This window comes from Pistacia vera, unplaced genomic scaffold (genome assembly GCF_008641045.1).
Source record: "Pistacia vera cultivar Batoury unplaced genomic scaffold, PisVer_v2 Contig51, whole genome shotgun sequence".
Lineage (NCBI taxonomy): Eukaryota > Viridiplantae > Streptophyta > Magnoliopsida > Sapindales > Anacardiaceae > Pistacia > Pistacia vera.
Genome location: NW_022196346.1, coordinates 930,317 through 951,627, shown reverse-complemented (window position 1 = coordinate 951,627; position 21,311 = coordinate 930,317). Strand labels below are relative to the sequence as shown.

At 34.4% G+C, this 21,311-nt stretch overlaps 1 protein-coding gene across 1 annotated transcript; it reads left to right on the top strand.

Moving 5' to 3' along the window:
• The first annotated feature begins 16,686 nt into the window (after window positions 1-16,686).
• Window positions 16,687-17,812, top strand: LOC116106208 (ethylene-responsive transcription factor 5-like). Its single transcript, XM_031392550.1, has one exon. It carries the CDS (start codon window positions 16,793-16,795, stop codon window positions 17,771-17,773), a length of 981 nt encoding a protein of 326 aa, XP_031248410.1. The 5' UTR covers window positions 16,687-16,792; the 3' UTR covers window positions 17,774-17,812.
• The last annotated feature ends 3,499 nt before the right edge of the window (window positions 17,813-21,311 follow it).

Genomic DNA, 21,311 nt, shown 5'->3' with positions numbered 1-21,311 from the left:
TGTTTTAAGCCAAATTCGGACGACTAACAGCTAACGGCAGCCAAAACCCAATCCAACACCACCATTTGAAGCACCAACCTCCACTCTATAAAACCCCCCTAATCTTGATGCTTGGTAACCCACCAATCATCAGTCGTGACTTGCCACCAACCACCACGGCTAGGTTATTTGTTCCACCGATTTGGTTTCGATTTGATGATTTTTTAGGATGATTGGGCTTATTAATTGATTGGTGATTGATTGTGTATGTTTTCTAGGTTGTTTTCCTTGCCAACGACTACCATTTGCTTCTCCTTTGTTGACGCACACCAAGTGCTTAACGTTTTTCCCCACTTAATTTTTCCCTGCCTCAAGCGTGCGAACCTTTCCAACATGCCCCAGTGCGTAGCCTACCCCCTTGTGGGCACCTGCTGGCACCTCCCCACCCAACCTCTCACCAACCGGCCATCTCCTGCCCTTTCCCACACACCACTTGCCGCTCAAATCACCCCAAACAATTTGAGTGGCTAGTGGTTGTTGGTTAGGGAGAGAAATAGGAGGTTGTGGTGAGGGAGGGAGAAAGAAGCGATAGAAGAGAAGTTTTAGCAAGAGGGTGCTTGTGAGAAAAATTTGAGATGTGGAGGGTTATTTTAAAATTTTCAATTTCATTTCAAATTTAATGTAGTGTAAATGACTATTTTACCTTTTGATTGTTACAAGGCTAGGAATATGGAATTTATAAAACCAAGGGTAAGAACTTGTCTGGTTGAGAACATGTCGCTTACTCCTTATAAAACATATTGTTAAGGATAATATTATACTTACAATCCAATCTCACAAACTTTCTCTCACAACCCTAACATGACAGCTTGTAATTGGTTTTTAATGAATTTTCTTATCTAACCAATTGCGAACTATCATGTCGGGATTATAAAAAAGAGTTTGAGAGATTAGATTGTAAACCAATCTTTATTATATTGTTATATGAGAGCTAGATATCAACCATCCCTCTATTTTGTTACAAAATAATTGTTTCATTATCTATTGCGAACTAGAAAATAAGAAATAAAAAGAGAAGTCAGCAAAACTTGACCATCCTGTTCAAATGTGACTTTGACCAAAAACCATTATCCTTCTATCCTCGTCACACGTGACAACCGCCAAAACGTGCACTGCACCGCAAAACTAGACTCAATTTTTTCACCAACGACAAGAATTGTCGTCAAAATGAGTGAAATAAAATAATGAAATAGTGCACGTGTTAAAATAAGAGGCTGCATGGTAGCTTCTTTTCTTGTGAAGCAAAGGTCTGACTCAGCAGTGTTTATAATTTAATTTTTAGTATTACATGAATGTTGAATTCAAACTATTTAATCAATAGGTTGAATTAGAATATAGTTTGAACTCTGATATAGCAGGCTCCAACAGAAATATTTAAATAATCAATAATATTGTTTATACATTAGATGATGAATTAAAGATGTTCAAGTATAATAAAATAAAGAGATTTGACTGATGACCAGTATGATATGAGGCGAGCCGTATGGAATCTATATACTAATACTTTTATTTGATATTAAAATGGATGATGGCATTGGCCATACTTAATGAATATTAACAACATAATTAGGTTATGGTATAATAATACATCTTCATAAACTAATAGAATAATATCTTAATGGATTCACATTCTAAACCATTCAATGACTACAAACAACTGCTCACATTTACCATCTAGTAAATCATGAGAAACTAATAGCTGGATCCATAGTTCTAAACAAATCGGGTCATGGCTTGACCCAATCGTGATTGAATTGTGGCCCACAATTAAAAAGCTTCCACTTATTTGTTATGTTCTCCTCATTTTTATGTAACAGCCAACGGCTCCAGTATCCACATGGACTGAGCTTCTACTTATCTAAATCATTTATATCCTACAACAAAACAGTCAAGTTTTAGTATTTGATTTGATTGCAACTACCTTTCCTCCAATCCTTTGTACAGATTAATACCTCAATGACTACCCTTTCTCCTTCAGTATTTCCAAGATTTGAATCCCTTAATGGTTTCTTTCCAAGACCCATTTGGGTTCAGATAGAGGAAGCTCATAAAGAATTGCACCGTACACTGTTTAGGCCCCAGCTCTGGTTGTTTTGGATCCATGAGTAACTATACATTATTATATATCTCAAACAAATAATGTAATGAACTTGGCCCAAGTGAAATCTCTCCAAAGATGAGAAGACCACCATTCTACCGATGGATATGAAGACCTTTGTTTACCAAAAGACAAAAAAAAAAAAAAAAAAAAAAACAGCAATGTTGTAACGGGTTGGAGAATTGCTAGAAGGTCAGATGAAGAAGAAACACAATCCAAAATCCCATTACAAGATTATGTGTGTTCCTGCTGATGTAAATGTGGGACTTGTTTAAGTTTTTGATTCCTACTAATATTACTGCATGGTCAATGAAAAAAGGAACCTGAGGGGAAATGGCAGAGAAAGATGCCAATCCTTTCAAGTGATGACGAGACTAGCATAACATTACTACTTTCTTATCAGAAATCCACATAGATTTGCTAAACTAATACCCCACTATTTCAAGAGTATCGAATTTTAGGGTTTATATTGAAGCAAGGATATTGTAACTGATAGAACAGCACCTTGAAATGAAAAGAAAATTTTCATAAACTTAATATAATTTTAATGAAATGACATTGCAGAAAATTTACTTCAACTGAAGAATAGTACTATCAAGAGTTCAAATTTTATAAGCATTAAAAAGGTGTATTTTATTTGATGCATTGCCAATTCAGCCATGCATAATTATACAAACTCTAATAATTGAAAATTCAAGGAAAATGTTTGTTTGATAAAATTTTGGGTAAAAAACTCATTACCTGAAATTAAATAAACAACTACTAGCGTTAAACTTTAGCAAAAGGTCTACATACCTCAGATGGACAAAGATGACAGGAAAGTGCAAAATAAAGAAAATCTTGACCACACACTGGACCATTGTGCACAACCAAAGATAGTCTAAATGCAGCTGATCAATGCGTGCAATCAAGTTGCCTGAAGCAAAAGATATCCTAAACACACCTGTGTTACAAAAAGATAATGAGTTTCAATAAGAGATGATAAATGGAAGCTAAAGCTAAAACAATGGTTACCTATTCCACAATGCTGCATCAATCCTGAAGCTTTTTACAACCTCCAATAAGAATCTGGACATACAAATTACTTGGGCCTTCTCTATCATTGGACGACATCTAAATCATGTGTATGTTATATGAAATCTCTCTCTCTCTCTCTCTCTCTATACATATATTAATTAGCACATATCAGTATCACTGAGGATGGACCATATCAAAATGGCACTTCCACTGTTCCACATTAAGCATTTTAAGCCGAACCTTTATTTCAAGGCCTCTAAGGAAGCTTAAAATCCATGACCTTCTTTAATTATGATTAGAAAACATAAATGCTAAATCAGTAACAAAGATATGTAAATAACATTATCATCTACAGAAAGGATTTGCTACAGATATCATAATCTGAGAACTGAACAGTATAAAATGTTTGAACTGGTCCAATTGCACCACTTGTTTGTATCAGCGCAAATGCTTTTGAAAAGATACTAGATAGTTGACGTCAGGCCTCAACATTGGGAGCAATTCTTTTTCTAGCTTGTGGGTATTATCAACAGAATGCCGCTAAGGACTTGTCGTGGAGTTATTAGGAAGGTCAATCTTTGAAGAGAAACAGCTTCTGGAGCAAAAGAAAGCTGCTTCCCTTTGATGATTAAAATTGGTTAACAGTTCCAAGGGTCTCCAAGAAAAGAAAATTCTGTTTGTGTAATCCATGACCCTTCTTGGACTTTGAGGAAATCAAAACAGAACCGCTCCCACAATAGCAAGCCTCAAGGTCAACCTTAAGAGTGTTTCCCCAAAAATTATGAGCGTATTAGTTTCTGAATTCAAGAATACTCTAAAACATGCTATGTTTAAAGATGTTGTTTCAGGAGATTCCAAGACTCGAAAATTGTTAAGCATGGAAAGTATTTGTTGTTTCAGGAATTGACTCTGAGGTGGAAATAATTCTGATTAATGTATAAAGATATTTAACCCCAGGAATTTGCCTCGAATATCTAACAAACAAATTTGCAGACTATTTATGTTATTCGCAAAAAAAAAAAAATAAACTAAAAAAATTCTTAGGGTCTATGAAGTGCCAGATCAAATGATCAACTACAAAAGCTACAATAATATATCATTAGGACTAACAGTCAAAGTTCAAGCTCCAGTCATGACACAACTTATGGGAGCCTTGAGCTTGTCAATTCTGATCGAGTTCATTTCAGAGCGTAAAGTGAATTTCTTTATTATTCAGCTCAAAAACTAACTGCACAAGTGTTTGTTACAGTTATATACAATCTGCAGTAACTATGGTTAAGTTAACCATAGTTAAATATTTCTAACTAACCATAACAGCAGTTAACTAACTATAAAACTAATTAACTACATGGTTAACTAATTGCAACAATTAATGAATAATCCTAATAATCCAAGAACCCCCTCAAGATGGTGGGTGATGAATATCAAGCACCCCCAACTTGGACAATAAATGGCGATGAAGAGAAGTAGGAACAGCCTTAGTAAACAAATCAGCAGGCTGCTCTTGTGTGGGAACATGGACAGGATGCACCAAACCCTCCTTAATCTTTGTACAAACAATGTGGCAATCAATGTCGATATGCTTCGTCCGTTCATGGAACACAGGATTGGAAGCAATGTGAATGGCTGATTGATTGTCACAGCCAAGGGAAATGGGCAACTGTAGTGAGAAACCAAGGTCATGCAAAAGCTGAGTAAGCCAAATAATTTCACAAACTGTGGATGCCAGGCACGATATTCAGCTTCAGAGGATGCTCTAGAAACTACAACTTAACGTTTAGATTTCCAGGACAGCAAAGAATTTCCCAAGAAAATGTAGAAACCAGTCACTGATTTACGAGTCATAAGGCAAGAAGCCTAATCAGAGTCACAAAATGCTTTAAGATGCAAGGAGTCATGTGCTGGGAAAAATAAACCCAAACCTGGAGACCCTTTCACATATCTGACAATCTTAAGGGCAGCATTGAGATGTGATTGTTTAGGTTTGTGCATAAATTGGTTGAGGAGGTTTACTGCAAAACGGAGATCAGGTCTGGTGAGACACAAATAAAGCAATTTTCCAACCAATTTTTGATATACCGAGGGATCAACTAAGACTAGATCTTTTTGGCTAGGAAAGGCTGCATCATACTCTACATTAGTGAGTTTTAGATGAGGATCAAGAGGAACCAAAACTGGTTTGGCAGCAACTAATCCCGAATCAGCTATTAACTACAAAGCATATTTCCTTTGACATAGACTTATACCTTTGGAGGATCGAGCAACTTCAAAACCTAAAAAATATCTAAGAGAGCCCAAGTCCTTTAGCTTGAAATGAGAATGTCAGAGATCCTTAGTAGCTTGAATCAGGGAACTGTCACTGCCAATGATGACCAAGTCATCAACATACACAAGTAAGATAACAATGTGCCCATTATGTTTCTCAAAAAAGAAAAAGAGTGATTCGATGGGGATTGCTAAAAACCACCTATCAACAAGGCATTTGTGAGCTTAGTATTCCAAGCCCTGGAGGCTTGTTTTAAGCCATATAAAGACTTATGAAGTTTACAAACTAAGGGCTTGTCAGGTTGATTTGAGAAACCTTGTGGTAAATGCAAGTATATTTTCTCTTAAAGATCTCCTTGTAAGAATGCATTGTTAACATCTAAATGAAAAAAAGGTCAACCTTTCATGGATGCAATGGCCAAGACTAACCTCACTGTCACCATCTTCATTATTGGAGAAAAGTCTCCTCATAATCAATTCCAACCTGCTGAGTAAACCCTTTGGCCACTAATCTGGTCTTATACCTTTCCAAAGTCCCATCGGCATTATACTTAAGCTTATACACCCATTTACACCCTATTGGAATCTTACCAGGAGGCAAGGGAACTAGAGACCAGGTCCATTTATTTCCAAAGCTTGAATTTCCTATTGCATAGCTTTAATCCAGTTGGGATCTTTGGATGCTTGGGTAAAGGATGTGGGTTCAATGATAGCAGAAATACTGGATAGACACTTTTGGTAGGCAGAAGAAAGATTAGTATAGGCAATGTAATTATGTATGGGATATTTGACAGTAGATGTCTTATTTGACTTGGACAAAGTAGGACACACAAAATCAGTGGTCCAAATAGGAGGTTTAGTGGGTCTGTTGGACTTTCTAATTTGGTTATGAGAAGGTAAGGGTGTATTAGGCACAGAAGAGAGTGAATGGGAAGCTGAAGAACTAAGTGTAGTTGGTTCTGTCTCATGAAGATCATTTGTAGAAGTAGTATGCAAAATTGAATCAGAGGATGTATTTACTTCTTCTTCCATGAAATTTTCAAGAAGAAAGGGAGGTTTAGTGGACTGGTGTAAAAAGAAAAGGAAAAATGTACTCATGAAATATAACATCTCGATTGACACATACTGTCTTGGAGTGCAAATTATACAGTATATAGCCTTTCTTAGTAAAGGAATAGCCAAGAAATACACAAGGAATGGATCTTGGAGCAAACTTATCCTGGATAGGCAAATTTGTAGCATATGCCAGACAGCCAAAAGCTTTCAATCTAACTTAGGCTTGTGACCATAAAATTTTTCAAAAGGGGAAAAACCATTCAAAACTTTGGTAGGCAGTCTATTAATAATATAAACAACTGCTTTGACTGCATAGCCCCACAAGTAATCTGGAATATGAGATTAAAACTTAAAAGCTCTAGCTATATTAAGGATGTGTCTGTGCTTGCATTCTACCACTCCATTTTACTGTGGAGTGTAGACACAAGTGCTTTGATGTACATTGCCTAAGCTAGACAACAAATCATGACATTGTTGGTTGAAAAATTCCAAGCCATTGTCAGTTCTAATATATTTAGGTGTTTAACTGCATTGATTTTGGACCATATGCAGAAAGTTTTTTAAGGTTTGAAAGTCATCAGACTTGAATTGAATAAAGTCATCAACAATCGTAGAAAAAACCTTGCATTACCCTAGGTTGCAACTCTATAAGGGCCCCAAACATCTAAATACAGCAGTTCAAAAACATGTGATGTGGTTGTTTCACTTAAAGCAAAAGGTAATCTAGTTTGTTTAGCTACGAGACAAACATCACAATGAAACTTGTGCTGATCATTAAGTCCATGATGTAATGTTTGTAGAATTGGCAAAGATGCATGTCTTAACCTTCTATGCCAGATAACAATATCTTTAGCTTGAAAAGGTTCTTTTATTGACGAATCAGTAGCTACATTGATAGAATTGCAAACTGACAATTTATTACAATCAAACTTTTGTATGTCTAAGCCTTTTCCTAAAGTTGAAACAAAATTAGGAAAAAACAATTTTAATTTTGAAATTGGTATGAAATGAAATAACCCCTAACATTGCTTACCAATCCCCTTCAGTTTACCACTTCAAAGATCCTGGATAACACAAAAATGTGGATAAAATGTGACGGAACATTGATCGGTAGTAGCCAATTTAGACACTAACATCAAATTGTACTTAAAATCTGGTATGTATAAAACCTTTTCAAGAGACAAATTTTCTTGCAATTTGACAAAACCAACATGTTCAATTGAGGTTTTTGTTCCATTTGGGAGACCTACATAACTAGCTATGGATGGTTTACTAGCAATAGAAGACTCAAAATTTTGGAAATTATGGGTCATATGGTCAGTAGCACCAGAATCTAGAATCCAATCATCAGCAGTATTGCAATTTGAGTACAAGGAAACGATTTTGCCTGCCAGATTAGCAGATGGTGCCCCCATGTTCTCATTTCCCAGTAGCTAAAGCAATTGTGCATACTGTTCTGGAGTCAAGACATTGCCTAGATTAGCTCCTCCTTTGTTATTGTCGGGTGCAGATTCAGTGTTCAACACTTACTCTTGACTTGAATGAACATGATTAGCTTTGACCTTCGACCCTGACTTTCCTTTATTAAATTGGAAATCTGCAGGATAGCCATGCAATTTGTAACAAGTATCCCTTTTATGCCCAGCAATATGACAATAGTCACATTCTATGTAGGGTTTCTTTCCTTTGTATTTCGAATTTTGAGTTTGATTCCCTTGTGAGTACAGTGTTGTAGTAACTTCGGTATTATGATTGAATCCAATCAATACCTTTTAACTCTCATCTTGACTCATTATCGAATAAGCCTGTTTAACTGAAGGCAGAGGAACCATCAACAAAATCTGACTTCACACCAAGGCATATGATTCATTAAGTCTCATTAGGAACTGTAATAGCTTTTGTTGGTTGAGATGAGCCAAATAAGCCTTGGCTGACTCACTATCTGGTGGCGGTAGACTCACCAATGAACTCAGTTCATCCCACAGAGTTTTCAATTTTTTGTAATAAACTGCAATCGTATTTGTTCCTTGTACCAAATTAGCTATCTCTCTGTGAATACCAAACACTCTCATAGCATTGATTTTATTGTATTGTTCTTGAAGATCTTGCCAGACCTGATGCGCATTGGTAGAGTACACAATACTGTTAAATATCTCATTCGACACAGTGTTAAAAATCCATACCAAAACTAAGGAGTTACAACATTCCCACTGTGCATGCAGAGACTCATTGAATTTTGACTTCTCACAAGATCCATCAACAAAGCTCAATTTATTCTTCGCCCTTAGAGAGACTGTCATCGCACGACTCCATATCCCATAATTCTCTGTTCTAGTAAGTTGTTCTGAAATCAAAGTTGAACCTAGGGGTGTCCGACGGATGAATATAGAGAGGCGAACCTGAGTCAGTAACATTCGACATGTAGAATCGATTGACTTTAAGATATGTGTAGAAATCAACTTAATCAAGAACTGATTTAGCAGAAAACCAGTTTAATCAAGGACGAAATTGATGATGAAGATAGAAGAAATCAACTTAATCAAGAATTGATTTAACAGAAAACCCGTTAACTCAAGGAAGAAATTGATGACAAAGATCAACCGGTCTTGAAAGATGATACAAATACAGCTTCTATTTGAGCTTGATTCTTCGATTGAAGTTTGTCAATTTCGCAGCTTAAAACACTGCTCTGATACCATGATCAAGTTCATTTCAGAGAGTAAAGTGAATTGCTGTAATATTCAGCTCAAAAATTAAACTGTACAAATGTTTATTACAGTTATATACAATCTGCAGTAACTATGGTTAAGTTAACCATAGTTAAATATTTCTAACTAACCATAACAGCAGTTAACTAACTATAAAACTAATTAACTACCTTGTTAACTAATTGCAACAATTAATCAATAATCCAAGAAATTTGACAAACCACAAAGTCCTTTATATGAGGTTTGCAACAAAGATTTCCATCCAAGTTACCATGTGCATTTGAGTCAACTTATGAAAAAAGTATGCTCATTTATGATCATTAAAAAGGTTTTAAATATAAAGAAAAAATAATTTGTATCGATTACGATAGGTTTAAGGTTCAACATCAACTAAATATTCAATAGTATGATTTTTATTTTTGGTTGAAATTGATACTTGTAAACGTAGCCAGTCAGAATTATCGTTTATCACACAACAGTTGAATTGACATTTCACATTAGGGTTGACATTGCAATTGCACCTTACATCTTCTTTTGTTTGAAGAAGTATTTAACAAAACACGTGAACTTTAGTTGCAGTCAACCAAGGGATATTGGAATAATCTATATAACAGGAAAAAAAAAAAATTCCAAGTTTGGAAGGTATTTATATTACCTTCGTTGCCACCTAAGAAAGTTTCTTCCTGGCAATGGAGATTTTTTACTTTTTTTTTTTTTTTTTTTTGCAGATACATTCTAGAAGATGATCTATTCCAAAGCATTCTACATGTTTGTTTTTGTCCTTCCAAAAACTAGTAACAGGGAAAAATTCCACAGTAATAAATGATTCACATTAGCTGTCAATTTCGGAAAGTATAAAATTTGTTTTATGGACACTATTATTTTTTATTCATTACATGTAACAAAACAAATGCCTAGTAAGGAGCAGCTGATGCATAAAGTTTTTGTTGAGTTCTAGTGACATAAAGGAAGATAAAAATTTCCAAAGCATTAGAGTTAATTTGAGCAAAATATGCCAATTTAAAGAGAGGAAAAGTTTCCCCCTAAGTTCAGCACATATTTAAGTTTATATATATATTCAAAATCCCTCAAAGATCATAAATCCCTTTAGTAAGAGTACAAATACCACTGTTGGTGTCATTAATATTAATCAATGATAAGGGAATATATAAACAAAACCTCATCAAGAAGTAATAAATACTATAGTTTCAAATCAGAAAAATTACCTTTCCAGGAAATTTTTTCAACATTGATACAATTTTTTTTTATTTTATTATCAATGGGAACTAAACAATTATTTGACTCCTCTTGGCCAATTATTCTGTTTTGAGATAGGGCGTCATTTCAGTAATACTGGTTCAAACTTATCCTGGGAAAAAACTGTAAAACTATTATGCATTTAACATTCCACTCTTCCTTCCTGTGTTAAATGCAATCGTGCAACCTCTTTGATGCTCTAATTGATTAAATGTGATTTTTCATTATGCGCACCAAAGATTGAGCACAAGGTTCAGCTTAGACACACAAGACAAGCTATTGCTGTAAGCTTATGCAGTTAAATTTAGGGTTCATACATAGAAGTTTAGCTGAAAAAACTACTGTTGCAGAAATTTAGCGAAACAAATGCTCCAATTTATTGCGTAGCAATAAGAGAACTAAAGATAATTGATGATATAATTAAGCCATGAAATATAGTAAATATATGCATGCTTCAAAATTGCTAGAGTTATTCTATGTATGGTTAACAGAACAATCACCAATTGCCACTTAAACAACTATTTTAATAATTCATAGTCACTATAAACATTTCCAAAGCTTCCATGTTTTGGAACACTGTCAAAAAGTATACAACGCGATTTTTTCACTATTTAATCTATCTTAAGGTACGACAAATTCTTGGACTTGGTTAAAGTTTCAATTTCAATTGCTTTTTGAAACATGAAAAAGATACTTTAGGAATTTTTCAAATCATTCTCAAATCATATTAACTAATGAGTGTGGTTAGGGTTTGAGATTGGTTGAAGAAAAGAGAGTTTGAACCAGCATTCAACTGCATCAATTGACTGTTTCCCGCTTTTTAAATACATTAATTGGCCTTTACCATAACGTCAAAGTAGCATTAAATCACAAGCAGCTTCTACCTTAGGGATTTCCAAGCCACAAGCAAAAAGAAATATTCTAGTTCATGCTTGGTCAAGCAATGAATCAAAAGAAATGCCTCCCTTGCACCTTCTCAATGGTACAACACAATTAGGCAAGGGCGAGGTTACAGTTCCACAGTTCTAAAGCCTAAATCCTAATGAAGATGGTATAAAGCAATTTCAGATAAATGAAACAAAACCCAAAAAAAGACAAGGCTAGATGAACCTTGGATTCCAAAAGTTAATCTAAAAATGTTGATTCAGGCAAAAGAAATCAACAAGTTATGCATCTGGCTTCTGGAATTTTACTAGACTGAAATTCATTCCGAGTATATTATATTCTATATTGGACTATGAAACAAGTCCTTGCTCATAACCCATAACCTCACTAATCAACCATAAATAAAGAAACATATTAATTATCTTTCTTCTTTTGACATTCAAGGCACGAAATCTAATATGAATCATTCTAGGAAAAAGGGTTTGAATTTATTAGGAGTACAAATTGAGAAACCAGGTAAATCAAAATCAAAATCAAAAGATAGAGATGAAAGTGTAACTTAGACTTGATTAAGTTATTTAATATTAGTTGATAAAAACCACTATTTGTTGGCCTGATGATAAAAGAGTAAAGGATGATCTATCATGATATCTTAATTTTGAATCTCTTTGATGGTAAAAGAGTAAGAAAAATATCTAATATTGTCTCCTGAGTTCGAGTCCTTACGATCCCTAATATGGGTTACCATTATAGTTCTTGTTCTCAAGTTGGTCTAGACACCCCATTCATAAAAAAGAATAAAAAAATATTAGTTGATAAAGTTATCTAATGTTTGTTGATTAAGTCTAATGATTCGTTTTTCACTATGCAACTTTAATCCAAAACCTAGAAATATATGACCAAGCTTCAATCATAAAGAAGCGGGTGCCTTGTCAACAGCTACGACCAAATCTATAACCCATTTGCAAATTGCGTAGCTTTGTCTTCACTCTCTTTAACCCCATAAATTAACTAATTCAATGCACCATCATTTTTTACTTTTTTTTATCCACTAAATTTCAATACTCCTTTTTAATATTCTATCCAAACGTGCACTTTATGGAACCATCTTCGAAACACAAAGACTAAAATACAATCAAACAAAACAGTGAAATACAATAATGCACGAATCCAAAAGTGTACCTTGACCATCAGCCGTCCGATGCTTTCTTTGACCTCATCTGCAACTTGATCCAATGGTTGACATGAAACAAGAAACATGAAAGCCAATAAACAAATGTGAAAACGAACCTTCCTCCTTCTCGCTTAAAAGCTCCGTTGGAAAAAGTCGCGATTGACATTACAATGTCCAATCTATATATACGTTGCCATTCTCATTCTTTCCCGTATTCAAAATCTTCCACTTCCACTTCCACATTCAAACTCTTCAGAGTTTTCAAGATTTAAAGCTTTCCTAAACCGCTTGATTGCTTGCTCAGTTTCTATGGCCACGCCTAATGTATGTGTCCGACGGATGAATATAGAGAGGCGAACCTGAGTCAGTAACATTCGACATGTAGAATCGATTGACTTTAAGATATGTGTAGAAATCAACTTAATCAAGAACTGATTTAGCAGAAAACCAGTTTAATCAAGGACGAAATTGATGATGAAGATAGAAGAAATCAACTTAATCAAGAATTGATTTAACAGAAAACCCGTTAACTCAAGGAAGAAATTGATGACAAAGATCAACCGGTCTTGAAAGATGATACAAATACAGCTTCTATTTGAGCTTGATTCTTCGATTGAAGTTTGTCAATTTCGCAGCTTAAAACACTGCTCTGATACCATGATCAAGTTCATTTCAGAGAGTAAAGTGAATTGCTGTAATATTCAGCTCAAAAATTAAACTGTACAAATGTTTATTACAGTTATATACAATCTGCAGTAACTATGGTTAAGTTAACCATAGTTAAATATTTCTAACTAACCATAACAGCAGTTAACTAACTATAAAACTAATTAACAACCTTGTTAACTAATTGCAACAATTAATCAATAATCCAAGAAATTTGACAAACCACAAAGTCCTTTATATGAGGTTTGCAACAAAGATTTCCATCCAAGTTACCATGTGCATTTGAGTCAACTTATGAAAAAAGTATGCTCATTTATGATCATTAAAAAGGTTTTAAATATAAAGAAAAAATAATTTGTATCGATTACGATAGCTTTAAGGTTCAACATCAACTAAATATTCAATAGTATGATTTTTATTTTTGGTTGAAATTGATACTTGTAAACGTAGCCAGTCAGAATTATCGTTTATCACACAACAGTTGAATTGACATTTCACATTTGGGTTGACATTGCAATTGCACCTTACATCTTCTTTTGTTTGAAGAAGTATTTAACATAACACGTGAACTTTAGTTGCAGTCAACCAAGGGATATTGGAATAATCTATATAACAGGAAAAAAAAAAAATTCCAAGTTTGGAAGGTATTTATATTACCTTCGTTGCCACCTAAGAAAGTTTCTTCCTGGCAATGGAGATTTTTTACTTTTTTTTTTTTTTTTTTTTGCAGATACATTCTAGAAGATGATCTATTCCAAAGCATTCTACATGTTTGTTTTTGTCCTTCCAAAAACTAGTAACAGGGAAAAATTCCACAGTAATAAATGATTCACATTAGCTGTCAATTTCGGAAAGTATAAAATTTGTTTTATGGACACTATTATTTTTTATTCATTACATGTAACAAAACAAATGCCTAGTAAGGAGCAGCTGATGCATAAAGTTTTTGTTGAGTTCTAGTGACATAAAGGAAGATAAAAATTTCCAAAGCATTAGAGTTAATTTGAGCAAAATATGCCAATTTAAAGAGAGGAAAAGTTTCCCCCTAAGTTCAGCACATATTTAAGTTTATATATATATTCAAAATCCCTCAAAGATCATAAATCCCTTTAGTAAGAGTACAAATACCACTGTTGGTGTCATTAATATTAATCAATGATAAGGGAATATATAAACAAAACCTCATCAAGAAGTAATAAATACTATAGTTTCAAATCAGAAAAATTACCTTTCCAGGAAATTTTTTCAACATTGATACAATTTTTTTTTATTTTATTATCAATGGGAACTAAACAATTATTTGACTCCTCTTGGCCAATTATTCTGTTTTGAGATAGGGCGTCATTTCAGTAATACTGGTTCAAACTTATCCTGGGAAAAAACTGTAAAACTATTATGCATTTAACATTCCACTCTTCCTTCCTGTGTTAAATGCAATCGTGCAACCTCTTTGATGCTCTAATTGATTAAATGTGATTTTTCATTATGCGCACCAAAGATTGAGCACAAGGTTCAGCTTAGACACACAAGACAAGCTATTGCTGTAAGCTTATGCAGTTAAATTTAGGGTTCATACATAGAAGTTTAGCTGAAAAAACTACTGTTGCAGAAATTTAGCGAAACAAATGCTCCAATTTATTGCGTAGCAATAAGAGAACTAAAGATAATTGATGATATAATTAAGCCATGAAATATAGTAAATATATGCATGCTTCAAAATTGCTAGAGTTATTCTATGTATGGTTAACAGAACAATCACCAATTGCCACTTAAACAACTATTTTAATAATTCATAGTCACTATAAACATTTCCAAAGCTTCCATGTTTTGGAACACTGTCAAAAAGTATACAACGCGATTTTTTCACTATTTAATCTATCTTAAGGTACGACAAATTCTTGGACTTGGTTAAAGTTTCAATTTCAATTGCTTTTTGAAACATGAAAAAGATACTTTAGGAATTTTTCAAATCATTCTCAAATCATATTAACTAATGAGTGTGGTTAGGGTTTGAGATTGGTTGAAGAAAAGAGAGTTTGAACCAGCATTCAACTGCATCAATTGACTGTTTCCCGCTTTTTAAATACATTAATTGGCCTTTACCATAACGTCAAAGTAGCATTAAATCACAAGCAGCTTCTACCTTAGGGATTTCCAAGCCACAAGCAAAAAGAAATATTCTAGTTCATGCTTGGTCAAGCAATGAATCAAAAGAAATGCCTCCCTTGCACCTTCTCAATGGTACAACACAATTAGGCAAGGGCGAGGTTACAGTTCCACAGTTCTAAAGCCTAAATCCTAATGAAGATGGTATAAAGCAATTTCAGATAAATGAAACAAAACCCAAAAAAAGACAAGGCTAGATGAACCTTGGATTCCAAAAGTTAATCTAAAAATGTTGATTCAGGCAAAAGAAATCAACAAGTTATGCATCTGGCTTCTGGAATTTTACTAGACTGAAATTCATTCCGAGTATATTATATTCTATATTGGACTATGAAACAAGTCCTTGCTCATAACCCATAACCTCACTAATCAACCATAAATAAAGAAACATATTAATTATCTTTCTTCTTTTGACATTCAAGGCACGAAATCTAATATGAATCATTCTAGGAAAAAGGGTTTGAATTTATTAGGAGTACAAATTGAGAAACCAGGTAAATCAAAATCAAAATCAAAAGATAGAGATGAAAGTGTAACTTAGACTTGATTAAGTTATTTAATATTAGTTGATAAAAACCACTATTTGTTGGCCTGATGATAAAAGAGTAAAGGATGATCTATCATGATATCTTAATTTTGAATCTCTTTGATGGTAAAAGAGTAAGAAAAATATCTAATATTGTCTCCTGAGTTCGAGTCCTTACGATCCCTAATATGGGTTACCATTATAGTTCTTGTTCTCAAGTTGGTCTAGACACCCCATTCATAAAAAAGAATAAAAAAATATTAGTTGATAAAGTTATCTAATGTTTGTTGATTAAGTCTAATGATTCGTTTTTCACTATGCAACTTTAATCCAAAACCTAGAAATATATGACCAAGCTTCAATCATAAAGAAGCGGGTGCCTTGTCAACAGCTACGACCAAATCTATAACCCATTTGCAAATTGCGTAGCTTTGTCTTCACTCTCTTTAACCCCATAAATTAACTAATTCAATGCACCATCATTTTTTACTTTTTTTTATCCACTAAATTTCAATACTCCTTTTTAATATTCTATCCAAACGTGCACTCTATGGAACCATCTTCGAAACACAAAGACTAAAATACAATCAAACAAAACAGTGAAATACAATAATGCACGAATCCAAAAGTGTACCTTTACCATCAGCTGTCCGATGCTTTCTTTGACCTCATCTGCAACTTGATCCAATGGTTGACATGAAACAAGAAACATGAAAGTCAATAAACAAATGTGAAAACGAACCTTCCTCCTTCTCTCTTAAAAGCTCCGTTGGAAAAAGTCGCGATTGACATTACAATATCCAATCTATATATTCGTTGTCATTCTCATTCTTTCCCGTATTCAAAATCTTCCACTTCCACTTCCACATTCAAACTCTTCAGAGTTTTCAAGATTTAAAGCTTTCCTAAACCGCTTGATTGCTTGCTCAGTTTCTATGGCCACGCCTAATGAAATATCTGCGCTTGATTTCATTGAGCGACAACTTTTTGGTGAAAATTCTCCCATGGCGAGATATAATTCGAATTTTGATATGAGTCAGAGGATAAACGAAGTCAAATCTGAAGTTTCGACTTCTGTGTCCGATTCTTGTTTAAGTTCACAAGCTTCTAGCTCTAATTCCTCGAATAGTTGCTTCAACACTTCCCCTTTCTTTGAATTTGAAACCAAACCTCAAATCATCGATCATGTTTCGCCAAACTTCTCTCAATTGGCTGGCGATTTCTTTGAATTTGACGTCAAGCCTCAATTTCAATCGAATATTTATAACTCCGAATTCGAATCCAAGCCAAACGTTTCTCGGAATTCAACCTCTCAAGCCACTCGAAAACCTTCTCTACAAATCTCACTCCCGAACAAAACCGAGTGGCTCCACTTTAGTAACCAAGAAACCCAACCCAAACAGGCGAGTTCAGACGTTGTGGAGGACGCAAAGCATTACAGAGGCGTTCGACGGAGGCCGTGGGGAAAGTACGCGGCGGAGATCCGGGATCCTAACCGGAGAGGATCACGTGTCTGGTTGGGGACTTTTGACACCGCCATTGAAGCCGCCAGAGCCTACGATAGAGCGGCCTTCAAGCTACGCGGCTCAAAAGCCATCCTCAACTTTCCATTGGAAGCCGGCAAGTGCGACTCGGGAGCCGAGGCTGGAAAGTGCGACACACGCGTCGAGGCCAGCGCGTGGGAGAGAAAGCGGAAAAGAAAGGGTGAACATGAGGAAGAAGAGAAGAAACAAATGAAAGCAGTTAAAACGGAAAGTGTGGAGACAGTTAAGGATAGTCCGTGGACCCCGTCGAGCTTCAGAGCATTGTGGGATATGGAGTTGGAGGGTGATGTGAACGGAATTTTCAACGTCCCTCTATTGTCGCCGTTATCGCCTCACCCGCCGTTGGGTTACGCGCAGTTAATGGTTCTGTGATGGGTTGTTTTGAGTTTGTAGTAGTGTTTGTCTGACGTGGAATTTTTGGAGGGAATGTATATAGATTCAAGAAATTGACAAACCACAAACGTCCTTATATGAGGTTTGCAAACAAAGATTTCCATCCAAGTTACCATGTGCATTTGAGTCAACTTATGGAAAAAGTATGCTCATTATGACATAACTTAAAGTGTAAATATAAAGTAAAAAATACATTTGTATCGATAAGATGCTTTAGGGTTACACATCAACTAATATCAATAGTATGATTTTTTTTGGGTTGAATGATACTAACGAGCCAGTCGAATTATCGTTTATCACACAACAGTTGAATTGACATTTCACATAGGGTTGACATTGCAATTGCAACGTACATCTTCTTTTGTTTGAAGAAGGATTTAACAAACACGTGAACTTTAGTTGCCAGTCAACCAAGGGATATTGGAATAATCTATCAAGGCAAAAAAAAATTCCAAGTTTGGAAGGTATTATATTACCTTCGTTGCCACCTAGAAAGTTTCTTCCGGCAATGGAGATTTTTTATTCCTTTGTTTTTTTTTGCAGTACATTCATAGAAGATGATCTATCAAGCATTCTACATGTTGTTTTTGTCCTTCCAAAAACTGTACAGGAAAATCCCATAAAAGATTCAATTAGCGTCAATTCGGAAAGATAAAATTTGTTTTATGGACACTCTTATTTTTTATTCCATACATGTAACAACAAATGCTAGTAAGGAGCAGCGAGTTATAAAGTTTTTGTGAGTTGATAGTGACATAAAGGAAGATAAAACTTCCAAAGCATTAGAGTTAAGTTTGAGCAAAATATGCCAATTAAAGAGAGAAAAGTTTCCCTAAGTTCAGCACAATTTAAGTTATATATATATCAAAATCCTCAAAGATCATAAACCCTTTAACGAGTACAAATAATGTTGGTGGATAATATTAATCAATGATAAGGAATATATAAACAAAACCTCATACGAAGGAATATAATACTATAGTTTCAAATCAGGAAAAATTCCCTTTCCAGGAAATTTTCAACATTGATACAATTTTTTTTATTTTATATCAATGGCACTAAACAACTTATTTGGCTCTCTTGGCCAATATTCTGTTTTGAGATAGGGAGAATTTCAGTCAAATACGTGGTTCAAACTTATCCTGGGAAAAAACTGTCAAACTATATGCATACATTCCCCTCTTCCTTCCTGTGTTAAATCAACGTGCAACCTCTTGATGCTCTAATGATTAAATGTGATTTTTTATTATGCCGCAAAGATTGAGCACAAGGTCAGCTTAGACACACAAGACAAGCTTTGCTGTAGCTTATGCAGTTAAATTTAGGGTTCATACATAGACGTTTAGCTGAAAAACTACTGTTGCAAAAATAGCGAAACAATGCTCCAATTTATTGCTGTGCAATAAAGACTAAAGATAATTGATGATAATTAAGCAGAAATATAGTAAATATATGCATGCCATCAAATGCTAGAGTTATTCTATGTATGGGTAACAGAACATCACCAATATGCACTTAAACAAACTATTTTATTAATTATAGTCACTATAAACATTTCCAAAGCTACATGTTTTGGAACACTGGCAAAAGTATACAACGCGATTTTTCACTATTTAATCTATCTAAGGTACGACAAAGTTTTGGACTGGTTAAAGTTTCAATTTCAATTGCTTTTGAAACATGAAAAGAACTTAGGAATTTTTCAAATCATTCTCACTCATATTAATAATGAGTGTGGTTAGGGTTTGAGATTGGTTGAAGAAAGAGAGTTAGAACCAGCATTCAACTGCATCAATTGACTGTTTCCCGCTTTTTAATAATTAATTGCCGTTACAAACGCAACGTAGCATTTAAATCAAAAACAGTTCTAATACTAGGATTCTCAAGCCACAAGCAAAAGAAATAGTTTGTTCCTTGTACCAAATTAGCTACCTCTCTGTGAATACCAAACACTTTTGTACCATTGATTTTATTGTATTGTTCTTGAAGATCTTGCCAGACCTATGAGCACTAGTAGAGTACACAATACTGTTGAATATCTCCTTCGACACAGTGTTAAAAATCCATGCCAAAACTAAGGAGTTACAACGTTCCCACTGTGCATGCAGAGACTTATTGAATTTTGACTTCTCACAAGATCTGTCAACAAAGCCCAATTTGTTCTTCGCCCTTAGGGAGACTGTCATCGTATGACTCCATATCCCATAATTCTCTGTTCCAGTGAGTTGTTCTGAAATCAGAGTTGAACCTGGGGTGTCCGACGGATGAATGTACAGAGGCGAACCTGAGTTAGTAACATTCAACATCTAGAATCAATTGACTTTAAGATATGTGCAGAAATCAAGCTAATCAAGAACTGATTTAGTAGAAAACCAGTTTAATCAAGGATGAAATTGATGACAAAGATAGAAGAAATCAACTTAATCAAGAATTGATTTTGCAGAAAACCAGTTTAATTAAGGAAGAAATTGATGATGAAGATCAACCGGTCTTGAAAGATGATACAAATACAGCTTCTATTTGAGCTGGATTCTTCGATTGAAGTTTGTCAATTTCGCAGCTTAAAACACTGCTCTGATACCATGTTCAAGTTTATTTCAGAGAGTAAGTGAATTTCTTCATTATTCAGCTCAAAAAATTAACTCTACAAGTGTTAATTATAGTTATATACAATCTGCAGTAACTATGGTTAAGTTAAATATTTCTAACTAACCATAACAACAGTTAACTAACTATAAAACTAATTAACTACTTTATTAACTAATTGCAACAATTAATCAATAATCCTAATAATCCAAGAGTTTATAGAGTTAAAGAACGTCGTTGTGGTCAATATTATAAAGTATCTCATTTACAAGTAGGAATTTGGGGAATGGGTGCTGTAGGGAAAACAACTATTGCAGAAGTTGTATATACTAGAATAAAATATCGATTTGAAGCTTCTTACTTTGCTAGCTCTCTTGAAACAAGAAATTTTTTCTGCAATATTAGGAGATAGGCATTCCAATAATAATCTCACATTCACAAAAAGAAGGCTTGGCTTAAACAAAGTTGCCCTTGTTTTTGATGATGTGACACATTTAAGTCAAATAGAGTTTTCGATTGGAGATCTTAATTGTTTGGGCAAGGGAAGTCGAATTATTATTACAACAAGGGATAAGCAAGTGCTTAGAAATTGTGGAGTGGTTGAAAATCATATATTTAAGATAGAGGGATTATGTGAATATGATGGTCATTGGCTTTTTAGTAGGTATGCTTTTCAACAAAATGATCCTTTAAGAGATTATGATGAGTTATCACACGAGGTAATAAGGTACGCTAAAGGTGTTCCATTAGTTCTTAAAGTGTTGGGTTCCTTTTTATTTGGCAAGGCAAGACATGTTTGGAAAAGTGCAATAGAGAAATTACAACTAATTCCGCATGAGGATATTTAGAAGGTGCTAAAAATAAGTTATGATGAACTAGAAGATTTTGAGAAGAACATATTTCTAGATATTGCATGTTTTCTAATATCGGT